The sequence below is a fragment of the Charadrius vociferus genome, unplaced genomic scaffold (genome assembly GCF_000708025.1).
Source record: "Charadrius vociferus isolate BGI_N301 unplaced genomic scaffold, ASM70802v2 scaffold239, whole genome shotgun sequence".
NCBI classification, from domain to species: Eukaryota; Metazoa; Chordata; class Aves; order Charadriiformes; family Charadriidae; genus Charadrius; species Charadrius vociferus.
In genome coordinates, this window is record NW_009649928.1 from 324,201 (window position 1) to 344,594 (window position 20,394).

At 41.6% G+C, this 20,394-nt stretch overlaps 1 protein-coding gene across 2 annotated transcripts in view; it reads right to left on the reverse strand.

Annotated features, from left to right (window-relative positions):
* The window catches only part of BCAS3 (breast carcinoma amplified sequence 3), a 370,742-nt gene that overhangs the window by 179,121 nt on the left and 171,227 nt on the right, over positions 1-20,394 (reverse strand). For both annotated transcript variants that reach the window (XM_009891170.1, XM_009891169.1), the window contains 2 exons: positions 18,819-19,015; positions 17,388-17,485 (listed from right to left, as the gene is read on the reverse strand). In XM_009891170.1, the coding sequence (XP_009889472.1) occupies positions 17,388-17,485; positions 18,819-19,015 (295 nt within the window). The remainder of the gene's footprint in view (positions 1-17,387; positions 17,486-18,818; positions 19,016-20,394) is intronic.

The window sequence follows — 20,394 nt, forward strand, 5'->3', positions numbered from 1 at the left end:
AAATTATCTGTTCCTGCACATTCAGACTTTCAGCGATGTAACTAAGAAACAATGGAAACTTTTATTCTTTGTGGAAAGGTAAATTCTGTTTTTTCACTTCCCTTCTGAAACTCTAGAGTTTTTACAGGCAGCTACAAAAGTCAGCATGCTAAAGCCAACAGTATCCTATCTTCAACACTTACCATGTGGTAGAAGAGAACTTTTTTTTTTCTCTAATGTATAAAGTTATGTGAAAGAAGACATTTTTCTAGTCTACAGAGGGTAAAGAATAAATTATAGCGATAAGATCTGGAAAAGTTTGGTTGAAGTTAAGAGATTTTCACATCTGTGTCTACACATCCTTGTCTTGGGAATAATGTATCTCGAGTACCAGTCACATAAAAATGCAAGAAATTGTTCCTCTCTCAAACGTAGCAAAACCATTCATTGTACTTATGTCTACACTTTGACTAGTAGCTTACAACAGTGATCCGAGCTGGAAAACCAAAACGTTTTCCCCTTATTTAAAATACTATTTAATGTGTGTATGCATTAAAAAATACATAAATACTAACATATACACAACTTAATTCACCATGACATTATTCCCTCTTTGAGCTCAAATAAGTTAATTTATTCACGCTGTTCAAACATAAACGGAGTGATACCGAGTGAATGCGCATGTAATACCAGGACGAGCCCGATTTAGATCCCTAAAGTCAACGACCACCTTTCCTTGGTTTCTTGGGGCTTTGGATTCACCTCCACTACTTTTCCAGGCAGATTCTCACATGGCGTTACTAACAACGGTCCAATGTCATGTTAACATGATCTGTGAAATTACTCCTTATTTACTTAAATAAAAGTGATAATGGTACAGCCTTTCGTAAACCTCATACAGACCTCACGCAGAGCGCTTGCACACATAATACAACAGGAATACAAGAAATGGTACTGCTTGCAATGCTTTCTTCAAGCTTTGTATCAGCTCAAGATAAAGGACGACTGAAAAAAATAAGACGTGCAGCATAACCCTTGTATGAACACTGTCGTCTTTTACAATACAGCCACTCAGCTAACGAAAACACAGCGTACATAATGCACCGTTCCATGGTTTTACCTCCATGAAGCAAAAGGACACAGAATGAAGTAATTTAAGCCAGTAAGACTCACACTTTTCTCTGGTCACCTAGTACAAGTCATGATCTATTTCAAAGGAACATTACATTATTAACCCCTAATTCACAGAAATAATAATATTAAAAAAAAACATATTCCACAAAACAGCGAAGAGAAACCACACAAAGAACGTGCTGAGGTCCTCCAACTACGAGGACTTAAGTGCCATTTGGTTCAAGTATCTCAGATGCTTACTTTATCCCACTTTTTGACAGGACAAAGCATTCAAACAGATTCAATAGGGCAGAATTGCACCAGACTTACTAAGAAAGCCCCAGTACCTCTTTGAACCATAAAAGAAAAGATTTTCTTTAAAATCAAGAATTTCTGGTTGACATATTTCACGTTCCTTTCCGATTTAAAACACTCCGCTATGAAAGCTACCATTATTTAAAAGTGAAGAAAGAAAAGGGAATTTGCCCCATTTCTCCCCACTCCTCACTTTGCTATTGTCCCCTGTATCTATTTCCAGGAAGCCATATTCATTAGGGTTAATCTGCCTACTAAATGAATAAACAAAGGATTTCTCTGTCACGGAGAGGCCAGGTGAGCCGATATCATCTTCTAACACAGAAAATCATCCGCACAAATACAGCGCAGGAAATTACCTGCTGCAATCCCACACCTGGGATCATTTGGCAAGTAGCTTAGAAATGTTGAGTAGATGACTGAAATCAAACTAATTATATATTATTTTTTTTTAATGCAGATGATCTATCAGCCGGAAAAAAATAAAGTCCTTTCTAAAAATGTGATGCAAAAAGGTCTCGAATGTCTTGGCTTACCACACTTCCTAATATTTCAGAAAATTCCCTCATATGAAAGCGTTATATGGATTTGTATAATTAACCTATACCGCTTACTTACTAACGACAATTACCCGTGGCTGTCTCCAGCAGCGCCCATCCTACTGCGCACCGTGAAAATATAAAGGTTTACAAACTGTTGCTGTAAGAATCTAATGGAAGATACAGAAAAAAAGGATCTAATTGAGCTGCAAGAAATACTGACATAAATACAGCCCCTAATATGAGAATATAAACCTACACACATAACTCATTGCACAGACCGATCTCGAAGCGCTGCTAGTGACCACATTTCTGGTAGACATCACAGCAGGTGAAGAGCTTCAGACATGTCCTGCATGTTTTGAGAGCTGACACCTGGAGGATGAGCTTCTTGTGTAGAAGCAAATGCTGAGAAGTATTATGAGTCTCAAGAGAGGTTAGGGGAATTACCGAGAAAAACAAAGATGAGATAGGAACAGGCATCCAAATGCTTAGATGCAAGTGTACGAACCTCACGTGTGTTATTGCGGAAGAGGAGCCAACACAGGGGTTGAGACGTACGGGAACTGCTGTGACAAAGGAGGAAGATGAGCTCAGCTGCCGCGATGGGGACCGACAGAGACAAGGGGTAATTCTGAGTATGAAGGAAACAAGAACGGGAGAGGTCACAGGATTCAAGAAAAGAAAGAAGTCATGCCTGGATAGGAACACATAGGCATGAAAACCAACGTTCACCTCTTGGCGATGCTATGGAGGAAGAAAGGGCAGGATTTGAAGCTGGCCTGGGTGAATGGTGCTCCCAGAGCTACACAGCAAAAGGCTCCCTTCCCTCCCGCAAACACGGATTCTTTTTGATGTTCCTTATACAGCAAGCAAGAAGAGATAAATTAAAATTGAGAACCTACAGAGCTCTTTGATCCTATTGCCTGGAAATATGTATAAGAATATTTTCTCCAGACGTACTTTTGCTATATATGGAAACCAAATGCTGACTAATCATATAAACCTTATGGTGCCTAAGCACAGCTGTAATCTGCAGCAGAACACTGTCACAACGGCAAAGGAAAATGTGGAAAACTAAGAAGTTCGCTGTGGTGCTGAGAAAGAGGAGAAAATGGTGATCAAAGGCACTGGAGGCCAGATTAGACAAGAGGGAGAGTTTCTAGCTGGTTAGCTTTTAAGATACAAGTGACATATTTATGACTTATTCTTGTATTACTGAACTTTAACAGTCCAAGTAATGATTATCCATTTTCCAAGTTTATAGAAAAGTGATTCTATATGAGACCTGCTGACTCAGGACAATGGTAATAGGATACAAAAGGCTGAATTTTGGTTTACAGATAGCACCAGTTGGTAGCGATAGAGCTGTTTATCGAGGCACACCGTGCACCGTGGCTGGGAGCAGAGGGAGCCGCCAGCCGAAGAAGGGGAGGCGAGAGCTGTAACTCGCACGCTTGGCCTTACGTTTCAGGCACGCACAGGGATGGGGCATGGACAGACGCACGTACGCGGCATCGGCACTTGCGGTGACTGCCAGGGGACAGCACAGCTCGGCAGCAGTCGGGGGCAGCCCGGGCATCACTGCGCCAGTATGGCTGGGGAATACCGGGACTTTCATTTCTGTGGGTACTCATAGAAATTACACCACAATAGTCTGAAGAAATGGAACCAATTTCTGCGAAAAAGGACAAAACGTATAGAATTTGTGCATTCTTAAAGGGATTTCAATTTATGGGAATGGGACTATATCAATCCCCAAACATCAAGATGGAACCTCTTGGAACGTTTTGTTTTAAACTCGCATTCTCGGTTGCTAAGACTTTGCGCTGATGCTTTCACGTTAACAGAAGTTTGTGAGAATACACAAATCCCTTTCGCTAATGACTAAACATCAGGTGAGAACGTATAACATCAGTAAATCTACTTAAAATTGGGAGTAACATTCCTGAGTAAATCTACCTCTACAATGCTACTATTTTATCTTTAAATCATTTTTTTGCATCACATTTCTTTAGGAATAAGAGTGACCACAGCATTTAGGCAAATGACTCTACTGCAAGTGTGAAAATCCAGTGGCCTTCTCACAGTGTGGTTTGGAAGTTCACGTTATCTTGGTCTTGGTTACACTGATCATCTGAGGAACATCTCACCAAGCTACCACTGGCGTGCGACCACCTTACACTCGCTTTCCAGTGGCATATTAAAGTCACTGTCTAAGTCCCAGTTGTTCATTGCGAAATTTGAGAGTACAGCAATATATAACACACGGTATTATCAGCATTTATTACTGGAGTTCATCAGTCATTTACTGAATCCTCCGTACAAGCAATGGGAGAAATATGAACTTGAAGAACAGCATCAGTTCTTGCTTTTTGCTTATCTTAAAAGTGCTCATCAGTATGGCATACCTAATTAATGCTTTCAATAGGTGTTAAAAATTCCTACGCTGTAATGCAGTAAATGCATTATGAACAGGCAAAGGCAAGTGGCTATAGTTTAGAAGCACAAAGGTGAGATAATGGCCTTCCACATCACTGAACTGTCAACCTCATTTAGCATAAAGTGTGGCATCTGGAGATTTCAAATCATACAGGCGTTTAAAAATATATAGAATGTTAAATTAAATGACAAACACGGGACATGTCACCTTTTAGAGGCAGAAATGTAAAACCAAAGCATATGTTCTCCAACTATATTTGCTTCAGGATCAGCAATATTTTTGTAACCTCATTAGTTTCTTGACTTGGTTTTAAACATGGAAGGATGGATATACAAATAAGTTACACGTCCTCCATGTGATATCCTCAATTATAAGTCAATCTCTACTAGCAAAATAAATGGAAAACTCTGGGTTTAACTCTTACAGAGAGTCTGCGAGGTGAAAACAATAAGGAAAAATTTCTGCAAGCTGTCAGGGATGAAAGTTATTCTGTATTTTGAGCTCTGAATCCAAGAGGCATGCGTAAATATCTTAACTTCCACATCTACATTTACAAACAAATCCAGTGGCCTCTACACGTGCCGAACTCTCGCTGACATCCCCAGAAGTCCCACGCGGTTAGCACACAGCAACGGGCCCAAGCTCAGCTACCCTGATGGAGGACCAGCCGACGTCTCTGCGTGGCACGGAGCCTAAGCTAACAAACTGTAGCTGGCTCCGCGCAGAGCCACCTCGGGTCTTGGCACCGTGGTCTTGTCACCGCTATGGCAGCGGCGTGCCACACCGAGACCGGCTGCGGGGAGCCAGCCCGTGGGTGGCACAGCCGGGGCCGAGGAGAAGGTGACAAATCCTACTGCCAAACATCGTTTGGGTACGTGGGCACGGTGCTTCGGCTCTCCGCTAGCCCCGCCAGCCCAGCTCCCCGGTAAAGGGAGAGCAGACCCCGCACACACCCTCACCTGCGTCGGAGGCTGCTGCCCATCCGACGTATCGCTGTACTTCAGGCACATTACAGCACTTTAGAGCACGCGTTCAGCACTTCATGGCATGCACAATCTTTCACTGAAGTGTTACTAAAAGGCTATAACTAGGCCAATAAAGCTGAATTTTATTTGTCCACTCATAGCAATGGGGAAGCGGTGCCTGCTGATGACATTAAACAAAACATCATACTCACAACTCAAATTCTCTTTCAGTCACCCGCTATATAAACAGCTCAATTAAAGTTGCCGATTTAAGGTACAGCAGGGTAGTGCCGAAAAGCAGTCATGTCAGGGGATTGCAACGGGTAGAGCTGGTGTTCCTCTATCCTCCCCTCCTCACACCCCACCGAAAAGGATTTTATAGCACAAAGAATATTTGATATTGCCTAACAACCAACAATTAATAGTCTTCCCAAGCCTCGACGCAGAGCATCTTTAAGCACATGGTTGCGCTTTCTCCTGAGGACCTGCTTCAATAAGGATGGGTTCTCACTGTAGGACTAGCACAAACCAACCGCAGGATAACTTTTTTTTTTTGCAAGCCAGATTCCCAAAGTTTCAGTCACGTGTTTCATCAGAGAGAAAGGAAAAGGCATCAGCAAAACTTTGAAATAAAATCTTGAAATAGTGAAGCACTGCTTGCAGTTTAGCTTATTGTGCATGAAAGTTTAAACTTTGCTTTCAACCTCGGTTTTCCAAACATGCTGTCATTCACTATAATATGGGTTAAAAATAAGAGAAAGCAAAGACGAAATGTAAATGATTTAAATGCATGCATATGTTCTTTTGTAAAATGCATTATGCATCTGCAAGGTTTTTCCTCATATTTTGGACACAAATCAAGGGGGAAAATGGTTCACTTATGATACAGTGAATTTTTTATCTAACTTCAGTGGTAAAAATTTACTTCCATGGAAGTGTTTCACTGTATACTGTTTGTTGCTGCTGTCTGGGTTTTGTTTTGTTTGGTTGTTTTAAAGCTTAAATAGGAACACCAAAACCAAAAGACTAACACATGAATATTTCTTTTCTCCTCCAAGTGCTTTCATGGCAACTTTCTGTTTGTTAAAACATCCACTAGCAACACAAACAACCTTGTAGATGATCTACGGTCAATTACTAAATTTGACATTCAATCAAAAATAAGTTCAGAGAATGCTGCGCTTACTTTTACAATATATTTTAAGTGATGGTGAAAGAGCAGAACACTCAGAGATTTGCTCAGCATTCATGCTGTAAACAATACAGGTGAAAGCCTGAAGAGGTACTTTTTCAATTAGTGCAAATTCACTTAATGGAAATTGTCCTGGTAGCACAGAGCTAGCAAGATCCTTACAACGGTGGCTTCTACTGCTTTTTCCTATCAATGCAAAAAAAATGTGCGCGCTATCTTTCTAGAGGCCTCCTTTCCTGGAGTGGCACAGGCAGGAATTTTTGTAGGTCCTAATATTAAGAGGCCACGAATTACAGAGCTTCCAGTCCCTCTGCTGCATTTCTCACGTCGATGGCACTGTAACTTAGAGCAAAGGAAAAGCAACGCAAAAGACAGAGAGTTACCAAAACTAACACTCAAACCCAACCAGATACTCGCAAGCATTTGGCCTCTGTGCCAAAGCCTAGCAAATTCTATGAATTATCCAGAAATGCAGGTGGGTTGTGAGCAGCCAGGGCCAGCTGCGTCTGGGACAAAAGCCCAGGCGAGAGAGCGCGGGTCGGTCCCGCTCTCGCTGACAGATGTGAGCTCAAGGGAAAGCAGCTGTGCCGGCCGCCCCTGTAGGTATTCTCCGCAGCACACCCGGCACACGCGGCACAAATGGTTGCCCGCTGTTGCTGGAGGGAAGCATCAGGCAGAGAGAGACTTGGCAAGCCCGGGATTTCGGAAAAGGAGGGCCTGCACCCCGCTTGACCTGGGGACAGGGGATTTTTGATAGGACTATTACAATCACAGAGCTTATAAAATATATTTGGAAATGCTTTCGTGTTGGTTTTGGGATAGCATACGAAGGCCCCAGGAATCCACTCCGAGGCCTTAAATCTGTGGCCAAACTCCAGCAAAAACCATATGTTAGTCATATTACCACCTTTTTCTTTTCCCTGTTCTTGCTCCGTTTTAGAGGGCGCCGCCCCGCGCAGTAACCGACAGACAGCCCCAGGGCAAGAGAGGCTCATATACCACTTCTCTTATCTGGAGAAATCCTGTGCTAATGATGTGAATAATCCCAAGTCTGCTTTCTGTCATTTACTGACTGTGACCTGCTTGTTTTCACCTTTACAAGGGGAACAGCACCAGAAGGTTTATGTACGCCAAGTACTTGGCTTCGTGCGCTCCCTCGGAGGCTCGGCGTTCCTTTCGGAAGGAGGCGAGCCCCAGGCCGGCTGTCCCCAGCAGCGGTCAAGGCCGTAGGAGATCTCCAATTTGCAGAGCCCCCCCCAAGCTGGAGGCACTGCCGGCGGCTCTGTACTTGCACAGGAGAAGGGGCGGAGGAGGAGGACAGTGACAAAGAGGGGCTCCTTTCACCCCGCGCTCCCTTCCCGGCTCACCCCTCGCACCGGCCGCTCTCTGCGGCAACCGCTCGCTGGCACCGGCTTTGGCTTTTTGTAGCACGAGCTATAACACACAGCCAGGGTACTAACCGGCACCCAATTTAGCTTTGGTTCTCATAAAAAGTGAAAGTTAAAAGCAACGCGAGCAGCAGATAAAGCAGTATTAAAAACTGGCTGGGCTCATGCCAGGGATGGAGTCCAAGGCGGGGGGAGGAGCCAAGACGACTGGGAGGCGATGGGTATTTCACAGTATTGGATAATTAAGAAAAAGAAAATATTTTCCATCTGTTTTTTTCACCCCTTACGTCATTGAGGCAATAAAATATATACAAGTAAGTACCAACAGACTATATTTCAACTTAGATATAAACATTTATTTCCAGCAGGGAACATCCTTGCTTCAGCAAGGAGAAGACAGGGTGAGGAAGCTGTGATCACGACACCCTCAAAGTATTAAACTCCACCTTAAAATACATCGACCGCCTGGCTAATTCATCATGCCAAATAGCTCCGTTTTATATGGTATGTACCTAAAGCCACACTTCTGCTCACTCATCCGTATTACACTCTAATGAACAATAGCTAAAACCTGCTGATTTTGGATTAACAATGGTGAAAATAGGTGCATATGCTGACATTACACTAAGAAAAAACACATGTGAGGAGTGATGCTCATGTTTAAAGCTATTTCAGTATAGATCCAGATACAGTCTGTGTAGAGAGTTTTTGTAGAGCCTTTCCACCACCAGCAGTGGGTTCAACCAGACCGACTCTGAAATCAGACATTAAACCTCTCGTGATTTATAAAAGAACAAGTTTTTGTGGCTCTGGAAACATTAAGAAGCGTGAAACATTTCATTATCACATAGTGAAGTATTATCCACAAACCAATGTATTATCTGTAGAATAATGAAATACCAGCGAGAAGAAAATTAGAGATTCATATTGAAAGTAATTTCTGGCGTGACACTGGTGGCCAACCTGCACGCTGCCCAGCTGAGAGCTCAACGGCTGTGCACTGAACCAGCGGCTTATCAACTTCTTCCTCAGTTTCTCCTTCCTTTTTGTGGAGAGCGTTTTGATTTAAAACGCAGCACTATTACCTCACTACTTGGAAAAAAGGCAAAAGATCACAAACAAGCCACCATACTTATTTTTAAAAGCTATTTTGCCATCAAATGAAGAGGAGAATAAAAAAAAATTAGGATTCACTATGAAACGAGGAGATATTGCTTAGCAGCCACCGCATCATTTTGAACTGGTCTAAAAAAAAAAAAAACCACCAAACTTGAAACTCCATTCTTGGAGATTACTTCAAGCCCACTTTTACACCTACTGATCTAATTGCTCTAAAGAGGCCACCACAACCTATAGCACTGATGTAGTTGCTGTGCTCTAGGGACGCGGACATCAACCTCTCTGGGTACTTTACAGGCAGGAGGAAGCTGAGAGACAAAAGGAAGAGCCCACAGAGCCCGGAGCACAAGGGCTGAGGTTCTGGCAGAGTTCCTGAATGCAGGGGAGGACGAGTTGGAGGATCTCAAGAGGACCAGAACCAGCAAACAATCTTGATGGTTAAAAACCTAGTGTCTGACAGAGACTACTGCCCAAAGTGGAGGAGGTACACTTGAAACAAGAAATAATGAAGCGTATTTAGAGGTTTTTCAAAGCAAAAATGGAAAACAGTGAGCAAATACTTTGAAGGATAGCCTAATTTAGAGACATCATTAAATAAGAGTGTCTCTTCATTATAAACTGGAAAACTGTTTCCAAATGAAAGCTTTCCCTGAAACTATACCGACTCTAAAATTAATTTGCAGATGGATGTTCAAATACTCATCTTTTAACCTGCACATTTAGTACTGTTTTAAGGACATTTCAAACAATCTAGATTAATAGATGAGCTTGTAATACATTACAAACTTATAAAAATATCAAGATTAGTAAAAGGATTCCTTTAAGTACTGTATAAAAAGAGCAGAAATGTCAAAGCACACGCTTCTTTGCAAATACTGTACGGTGTGTTATTTCTGTGCAATCTATAAAAACACAAGTACACACACTGAGGTTTCTGGATCTCTTGTAAGTTTAACAGTAGCTAGGAGCTCTTAGATCTCAAGCTATAATAAATATTGTATCCTACAGGAGCCCACCGGGAACCTCAGCTCATGTGTTGTTCCATAGAAGATTGTGGTGTCAGATACGATTAGAATCAACACTTTCCACTTATTCAGAGCATTAAAGCTACCTACGCAGAACATTAACAACAACGCTTAATGAAAGGCAATTAAGGGGTACATACGGCAATCTCATATTCAGAACGAGTTTGCGTTAGCTACTGATACCCAAAATACCTATTGCGCAGTTTGGATTTTTTCCCCATAAACAAACAGAAGGCGTTTATACGCATAGACCAGAGCATGCTCTCTAGCACGCTGCTATTTTTCAGCTGACAAACCATTATACGAGCCGAAGGTGGCTTCCCCAACTGAAAGTTCATATGTAACACTTCAGCAATAAGACACTCGCTGTCTGCATTAATGGACCACTGGTACACGCGTCAAGCGGGTTGTGTGACATGAGAACAACTGTCTTTGAGCAAGAAAGGACTGCACCAATGACCATTAACGCCGCCCCTGGAGGCCTCACGGCAACTCATCTTCATATAAAGAAAAAAATCCCATTACCTTGTATTGGTTCTGTTGTTGGTTAGGTCACAGTTATGCTTTCATCTAGCTATGACATCAACATGGAAATTGCTGGGTCTATTGTTTGTCAAAGTCCCCTGTGAACTATCAAAAATTTTATAAGCGAGATGAACAAGGTGATTGGACTCCGGGGGTCAAGCACCCTGAGTAACATAAGTTGCTTAAAGTTGAATTCAACCTAACACAGCAGCGTCTAGAAATCGTTGGGTTTTGATTTGCACTTGTATCTGTGAAACTAACTTGCATGTCACACGACTTTTTTAAGCTGATGCACACTTATGTGTTAAAACACAACCATCTTAGAAGAGACAAACTGCTTCAATTACTATGAGCCTCCTCAGCTAAACCAAAGGCAAATTGGGATGAGGAATAACAGTCGTCTCTGTCACTGGCAGGGTCACAGCTACCCCCCATCACTACGTTATGCTGTGCACAGTGAGTTCCCATCTCCAGAAACAACAGACTAACCCACCCACAACCATCATAGAGAGGCAAAAATAAATCAGTATGCCATGATTCTGCTGCCTTTCAGTTACTGTTCCCTTGCTTGTCCTCTCCAGTATACTTCTCCTGCCTACAGAAAACACCCACCAGTGTTTCAAGACATTAATGCTACTCCGTGTATCCCTGCAGCTGAGTCTTTTCCCAAGCCAGGCAATGATCCAGCAGCAAGTGCCCAGTCAGTAGTGTCAGGTCATTTTAATTTCTCTTCGCATCTCCAGAGTCTATAGGGCATAGTTGTTTCTAGATGTAATCAAGTATACTGCATTGGCATCTTGGAGCCTGTTGAAGTCAGTTCTGTCTTAAGGCTCTCTTCAAAACTCATCAGCTAACATTTTCTCAAATTAGATGAAATAAATCAAGTTGAAAAAATTCTAAGTATGAGAATTTTGTATTATGCAGCTCATGCACACACACACATTTAGCAAGGCAGATGAACAGAATGGAGAGAGCACGAGCGCATGCAAGTGTGTGCTATTGCACCAAGAAAACAAAACCCCCAAGTGTATCCCACACGTTATCGCTATTCTAGGAATAATACATAAAGTGTTTTTCAAATAAGTAACGTATGTGTGTTTTAAACAGATATGATATTAACATAATTGGCTCAGAAGTTATCCCAGGAAAGAAACATAACTTAAACTCATTTAAATTTAAGCTGGCAGAATGCAGAAGTACAAAACAAGCAGTGCCGGGTACGTGTTTTTGCTGTTACTAAACAGGTGATGCCCTCTAAGAATGGCTTGTTATAGGACCGTTATTAAAACCTCTCAATTGCTGCGAAGAATAGACCAAGGGCCAAATCTCTTCCTTGGCTTCAAAGCTCAGCGTTCTACTCGGGAGGATCTGAGTGCAATCTCTATCCGTGACAACAAACTACCTTTATACCATGCAGGTAATTACAGGTTCAGGTCAAGGACTCCAGACCATATTGATTACATCTCTCTGCAACAGGGACCCTCCAGCGCTGGCCGGCTCCACTCAAGCAGGGCAGCTCAAGTATCCGTGACGCCAGGGCTCCTCGGGCCCTACCAGCGCCCGTAATGGGAAACCAGTGACAGCTCAGGCCTGTCAGTTATTGCCACAGGCAAAAAGGACAGCCTGGGAATTCATAATGTTGGTGACTTCATCTGCCAGCTGCATTCACACATCTTTACTACCTGAATAACTGATCTCCGCTACTCCAAGGCAGCACTTTCTGGTGTACAGCATTTGGGAATAAATATTTGATCGTGCATACAACAGAAAAGAGCTCAGATGGTTTAAGGTGTGACGGCAGAAGTGTTTATTAAATTCCAAGTGAGAGCATTTCTGGATAGTAAAAATTTGTCCCATGGTGCCTACCTCACAGGTGTGGTGATGAACAATAAAAGATCCTTCAGAGGCAGAGGGAAGAGGCAGTCTCCCTCCCCCACCAAACCCAAGTCAATTCTTCTGTTCATTAAACCCTCTGCAGGCAACGAGCTAGCTGTCCATGACCGGCCGGTCGCACACAAAAGAAAGGGAAGTACTAAATTACCAGCCAATTTTAAGTGGCCATTGATTGAAGTCACCAGAAGAGAGCTGACTATTGTTAGAGTTTCACACAACAGTAATAAACAATCTTCATCAAAAAAATGATGCGCGCATCCCTAAGAAGCAAAGCACATGCCAGGTTTCAGCAAAGAACACAAAGGTTCCCCTGCCCCACACGCAATAAAAGAAAAAAAAAAAAACCAACAAAAAAAGACCAACTCTCAAGATCTTTTCCTTCTACAATTTAGTTTTAGTCATCGAAATCCTTCCTTCTCCAGCTTCTGTAATTTTCCTAAGCACGAAACAGAGATCTCCTCCAAGGAGAAATAGAAAATGTTGATGCGAAACAGAGATCAGACAACTTCTTTGTCAACATTCTCCTACTCTGCTGACAGTGCAACAAAATCATTACTTGACTGACGGATAAGTGTCAAAACCCTCTTTGTGTGAGGGAAAAAATAAGGCTTTTCATAAACTCACACACAGATGCACACACTTTTTTTTTTTTTTTTTAACTGAGCAGGACTGAATTAGCAGCTCAGCCTGAGCGTACCTGAGTACCTGAGCCCTTCAACACATTTGTTACAGTTTAAGGGAAACGCTCGCCCTTTACAGACTCACTGCAGCTGTGCGAGCAAATTTACTGTGATCAGGAACTGCTGCAAAATCCCCTCTCTAGAGGTTTGCTATTTCTGAAAGTTCAGAGTTGTTATTCTGTACAGATATCCTAACCTTCCTACACCCTTTAATTTCTGCATTATTTATTAGTAGTAGAGTTCTACCAGGTTTGATTTTTCAGGTATGTAACATATATGACATGCATCATCCATCCACAAATTATACTATAAACATTCACAAAGGTGCCTGGAAATATTCAAATCCACGTCTAGCCTATGCTTATATTTTCTAGATTAGCCTCCATCATTCTGTAGACATCTCCAGCTAGACAAAAAATCGTATCTAAAGCTAGTCACATCAAAGAAAGGAACAGCATTCAATGTAAACATGTAATGTAAAGTTCTCAAGTCATGCCGGTAGAGCGGTCTCCTGAAACACAGCCAGGCTGTTCAGAAACAAATATTTTTTTTCTATTGCGCTACAGAATTCTGTCTCAGGGTTGGGTGGTTTGGTTGCGCAAAGACCATGACCTTCAGCTGCAGCATCTCCTGCAGACAGGGCACTTGGAAGGTTTCTTTTCCATCTCTGGTGTCTAGAATCATAGAAAGGTTTAGGTTGGAAGGGACATTGAAGATCATCTCGTTCCAACTCCCCTGCCCTGGGCAGGGCCACCTCCCCCCAGCCCAGGTTGCTCCAAGCCCCGTCCAACCTGGCCTTGACCACCTCCAGGGATGGGGCAGCCACAGCTTCTCGGGGCAATCAAGTCTTAAATGTAACCTGACTTACTGAGAGTCTCTCCCCTCCACCCTGCCATCCATTGGTACAAAATTTAGATGCGTGATCTCTACATCCTCACCCCACCTTTGTTGAACCCAACGCCACCAGCCATTGGCCTCAGCAGTTCTTCAGAGAGGCTGGACACGAGCACGCACGCCTGTTTGCTACACACCGCGTGCATTTGCTGCGGGCACAGCAGTGGGTCTTTTGCTGCATTACTATTACGGCTTCCTGCTTTATAAAGCTTGAAACTCAGTCTTGTCGCTTTAACATTTCTAACTGCCAATCTGGAATAGCATCTGGAATTACAGTGCATTTAATCCTTGAGGGTATATTCTCTCTGTGATGCATATGACTAAAACGTGTGCACTGAGGGACAAATGTCCAGTAGCTTTAGGTGACTACATTTTTGCAAACTTTTCTTAAAGATTCAATTTAAAAAACAAAACGAAACAAACCCAAACAGAGAATATCTTCGCAGAATTTTATGTTGAGATAACCATACTGAAATACGCTTTTTTTTTTTTAATTTATCCAAGTAATCTTTAGAGATACAGCCATCCACCTTGAAAATGCCGTTGCAAATTTTCATGATTGATTTTCATGTATTAGAATTTTGTACTTTTTAAATGAAAATCTTTGCTAATGGCTTTGTGAGAGAATATTGTCACTAGTACACCTGAGTTTTACAGACACGTGAAAATCACAATTAAAAAATTCCCACAACTTTCAGAGTTGTCACCAAAGGGGGAGAAGGAAGGAAGGAAGCTATCGAGAATGGCGGAAGAATAATGGCAGATGATAAACATGTACTTGAAATCTTTTGATAGGAAGAAAAAGCGATGGAGTCAGATAAGAAGAGGCGCCACGCTGGGTGCATCTCTAAGCAACAGGCAATCAAGCAGCCAGATAAGCATCTTCATAAAGTGCAACAGACTCGAATGCGTGGGTCATAACTGAAGAATCACTTCCTGGTTCAGCTTAGGTAGTAAAAATTTATGACCTACTTAAAAAATCCTTCGAACCTAAACCCGTATTTTCCAATAAATTTGTTTGCCATAAAGAGTCTAAGCCATTTAGGGCATGCCCTGGTAATAGCAGGAAATGAGTATACTTACAGTCGTGGACTATAACACAAGAAAATGCAGTGTCCGACATGAACAGCATTCAAAATAAAACCTTCAGATTCAGAGCTGAGTTTAATGTAATTTTCTGTGCATCTCAAAGGTGGGAAGAGACGCAAGCAAGCATAAAATATTCTTCTTCCCTTTGCTGGGCTCTGTTACAAGAGTAGCACAAGATCTCAAAAAACAGTACATGTTTTTTCCTTGTGTCTCCTTTACTCTGTTGCAGAATTCACACCCCTATACCGTCACACATAATCTGGCATATCTACCCTGCACTTGGACCAATAATTTCTGCACAGGGAAGGATGGGGATCAGGCAATATGAAAACCGCAAATAGATGGTAAAGTCCCTGAATCAAAAATCAATTCAAATCCAAACTGTCTGGCAGCAAAGTTAAATAAAATACTGCTATCAGCATGTCCCTAACAAAATCCATGTATTGTTTATAAGAAACTTATGAGGTGTTATAACAAAACTGAGTCACTGCTGTACAGTAAATATATTTTCGGTGTCATAACAATGTATACAATTGACTTTGGCAATTTTAATATGGACACACATGTTAAAGGCATTACCAATAGAGCTTCACCACATTCACATGCGCCATTTCTCATTAGGGCCCCATCCACGCTACAGGAAAGGTGGTTTAGCATAGAAGAGGTACGGTCCTACGTGGTTCATTGTTTCTATTTGAGATGGAATAATGCAGCTTTAGGATGTGTTATGGTTACAGAATGGTTATATTTCAAAATTAATACACACCCTTGCTATAGGGAATGGCACTGCTCTGTTCATGCACAAGGTGGGGGGGGAACCCCACTCCCTGCTAACCCAGATATCTCTCTGTTATCAGCTGGCAGTCACGGTGAGAGCAAAGAACAGCTATGCCATTAATCACCCTGAATGGGAAGTGTCACATCCACAGACAGAAGCACTCCTGTGACTCAAGCTTGTACCCTTTTATGGATAATAGGCATAGATGAACTAGTCCAAAAATCCTAAGTGATGCGTTTATGTTTTCTTTCTTCTGTATCAAACAAATATTTTCAGAATTACTTTGCTGTGTACTAAAACAAATAAAATTCCCTTTAAATAACCAGCATCAGATGTTTGTCTAAGCTCAATGTGAATTAATTTAACAAGTTTTAAATATTTGAAAATGGAATTTATAATGACAATCCTCAATACCCAAAGTAAATTTTGTTACTATTGAACTCAGTTATAAACACATCTAAGAAATACCCTGTAATACCCAAATAAATTAATTTGGCAAACAATACAATATCTTGGACTCAGAATTTATATCAATAGCAAACAGAGTCTGAAACAGGAGCTTTTATTTTAACTCTCTTTAAAACAACCTTCAGAAACCAGTTTCTGTATGTGTTAGAGTCTCTTTTTACAGTTTAACCTCAATCCAATCAGCAGTCTCCAGGGATTTTCAAATCGCTAAAGATTAAAATCCTCTCCGACTTGACTGTTTGACTAATGCTGTGTGTTTAATAATTCTACTTGTGAGAGATTTTATTTGACAAAATCCTGCTGTGTGGACCCTTCAGACACTATACAGCTGTACTGGAATATAAAGCTCTGCTGTCCTTGTTTCTTTATGCAGACTATACCCCACCACTGAAGAAAAAAAGAAGAAAACTTTATAGTACATACATTACTATGTTGATATTAACATCACCACCGTAGTATTAAATTTACACGCTCTTTTAGAGCGGAGTAGTGAAAATGTGCCTATTACACAAACATTAGATAAACTATCCTGTTGTCTTGAGTGTTCACAGGAATCAATTACGTTTATGATTACATTTCAATGAAAGCTATTTTATAAATGAGATGGAACTTTAATATTCTATGCCTTAGGCATTCGTTAATAAAAGCATTTCAGTGTTAGTATTTGCAAATGTTCTGCTTTTTTGTTTCAGCAGTTTTTAGCATTCTATAGCTCATGTTAAACTTAATGTAACTATGGTGTTCACACCTTAGCACAATGCTGCGGCTTCAGATTTGTGCAGGAGGAGGAAGCAAAAGTCATCATTATGGTAGCTTTCAGTAAGTATTTGTATAAGACAGCACTTACCCTATTGTGCAGCTGAAAATCATGATATCCTTTTAAGTATATGGCGATGGTTAGTAAACACGTTATCAGACAAAAAAGATAAGATTGATGAATGCCACGAATATCAAAGAAAACATGAAAACAACATGTTTCTACCTGAGGTAGCATCAATCACTGTTGAAACTCCTCTGCGATCAGAAACTGGACGTGATGATCCCGGCATGCTAACAGGTTCTGAACGAACCGGCTGAATCCTAAATAATAAGTTATAGTTACCACCTGTGTCAAAACCATTGCTCAGGAGGGCTGCAATTAAATCACAAACCTGAATCACCTGAACCAAGTAAACAACTATTTCTTTTTGAACAAATGAAACTGTTGAAAACTTTTGTTTTCCTTTGCTTTGTGGAGCCAAGATCTGGACAATCCATGCAGAGACAGATTGAGACTCTGCACAAAATGAGTATCCCCAAACTATGTCTCAGATGTGAGCTCTCAGAAAGCCTCAAAGGACAAAGCTCACCCTACCCAAACTGGTTAAAAAGCCTCTACCACCTTCTGAACAGCAGCACTCTTTTTGTCAGTTTAGGAGAAAAGAGACATTTGTATTTGTCTATTCCTTTTGTAACGTATATCTATATTACTTTTTTAAAAATTTCTGTTTTCTTTCTGTATATGTATACATATATACAATTTAAAAATACTATCTTTGACAGCTATATCCTTACTTGTGGGAGTAACTACATGCAAGGAGAAATCACACATTTCGAAACCCCGTATTTTCAGTGCAGGGACAGTCTGCCCAGTTTTAATGGATTAGTCATATTATCCATCTCTCCTGTTTTACTCATAGGAGTTTCAGACAGAGTCCCAAACAGTCCAAGACCATACCACAGAACTTTGGACTTCAAATCACATGCAGAGTCAGAAGCATGGAAACTTGTTAAATCCTGAAAGTTACTGGACAGGACACAGACACACATGGTGCATAAAGCACTTCTACAAAATCACTGGCTATCAGTAAATATAAACTCACATTTACCTTCGCTCTCCTTCCTTCCCTTCCCTAGGCCCACCCCCTGCCCCCAATTCCAAACCAGCCAATGTCCAAAAAGAGGTGAAATAAATAGAGAGAAAAGAATTACAATGAAGGAAGCAAAGGAAGGGGGAAAAAAAACAGGGAGGGGAAAAACATTCCAGAAGTTGACTTACTCTTCCAACAGACTGACTGCTGCCTCACAGTCAGCATCTAAATCTCTGACATAAAGCTCCCACTTGTGTCTGAGAAAATGAAATTTATTAAGCAATGCAGAAACTGTGAAAGCCAAGAAGACGCTGAGCAAGGCCACCGGACTTTGTACTGTCTTTCACTGTCATTTACCCAAGAAGGGGCAGCAGAAAGGAATTGAAGCTGCTTGGCCTGGATGAATTTTTACTGTTGTTGAGTCACACGCTCTTCTAAGACTTTCATCTGGACAAGCCTGATGAAAACTATTACACATCCTACACAGGTGGCCTCATTTAAGCATCAGGCAAGTTATTCACACAACAAATGTGAAACAGCTTGGAAATTGATTTTATTTTTACCTGAGACTGTTGAGATCAAGGTCATCTGTATCAAAGTCCAGAAGAGGCTGCGGGGTATCGCTCGGACCATGCGACTGCAGCACTGAAGAGCTGGATGAAATGACGGTAGTTTGGCCTGAGGGATGGATCGTTTTGAACTGGAACTGCGGGCCCATCCACAGGCGTCGGTGTGGCCCCGTGTGAGTCACTATTTCGACCTGTGGGAAGATGGAGAACTGCTTAACAAAACCCTGTGATATACTGAATGGTTTCTTCAACAGAGCGAACCCCCCGAATCCTGCTGTTCCCAAGCAAAAAGAGTGTTTTGTGCCATCGGCTTAGAGGAACGCCGAACAGGGGAAAATTCGGAATGCTTCTGCTAGAAAGCGATGCTCCAGCCAAAGCCAAGAGCTTCTTGTGGAGCCCGGAAAGCCCTTGAACCACCAGCCTGAGGACTGAACCACCAGCCTGAGGACACTGCACTCCGGTTCTTAAACTGTTCTTAAGACCGACACTCCATGCTGGCTATCACTTCACCTCACCCCGTTCCCTCCTCCCCTTGCCATTATGAAATCCACGCTATAACCTGAATGCTAAAAAGCTGCTCTTGTGGTGCAAAAAACGGGAAGACATTTCCATCTGCATCTGCACGGAGCAGACGGAGGAACTGAAAGTTTACCTCCCCCAGATAACCTCAATCCTGACGAGGTGAAGGGATGCAGCTTTAAAAGCGAGCTGTTCCAGCTTCGTTACGGCTGCTTTCTAAAAGTTCACACATTAAACAGCGCTGCTTCACATGTATCCAGCGTGAACAGTATTTCAAATCCAAGCTCATAATGACTGTTGGCATATCTGAGGACACCGCTGGCAGAGACCATCTTGCTGGGAAGCAACAAGATTTGTAACAGAGCGCAATGTGCGGTGCGCTGCGAGACGCAGAACAGCCCAGGTCACGCTCCTTCCTATGCAGATGCACTGCAGACAGGTATGTGCAACACATGGAGTTTAGAAGGGCAGCTACACACACGCAGTGACATACTCATTGAACCAAAATTCCAACAATTGAAATAGAAGGGTCTTTACTTGCAATGAACAACCACATATATATGAAATAATAGGTGTATATGTGATATGTATCTGTATGTGTATGTGTAGGTATACACGCAGACATAGAAGCTTCTCAGTTCCATGCCAGAAAATACAGACGGCATGTCTTACAAACAATAATTTCAAATATTCAGATTTTCCTCTAGGTATTGGCTCTCAGGGAGAGCCTACATATGAATTTTTTGAAAACAAGTTATTTCAGTCAATGAAGCACCCAAAATATTTTAAAAATGGCTTTTCATGCTGATAACTATAAACGTGATCAGTATCAATTCTGGCAAACTCTTAAATAAGCCAACTACAGGAATGTAAACAACCATGAAAATTTAAGATGGTAACATTTTTGGAAACATATATGATCAGGAAACTTGGGCCTTGTAAATAAAAGGGTAAACAAAGCATAAGTCTTCTATAATACAATTTTAAAAACCAAAACAGCCTTTACAGATCAGAAAAAGGAAATATGAAATGAAAATATTAAGCTCTGATG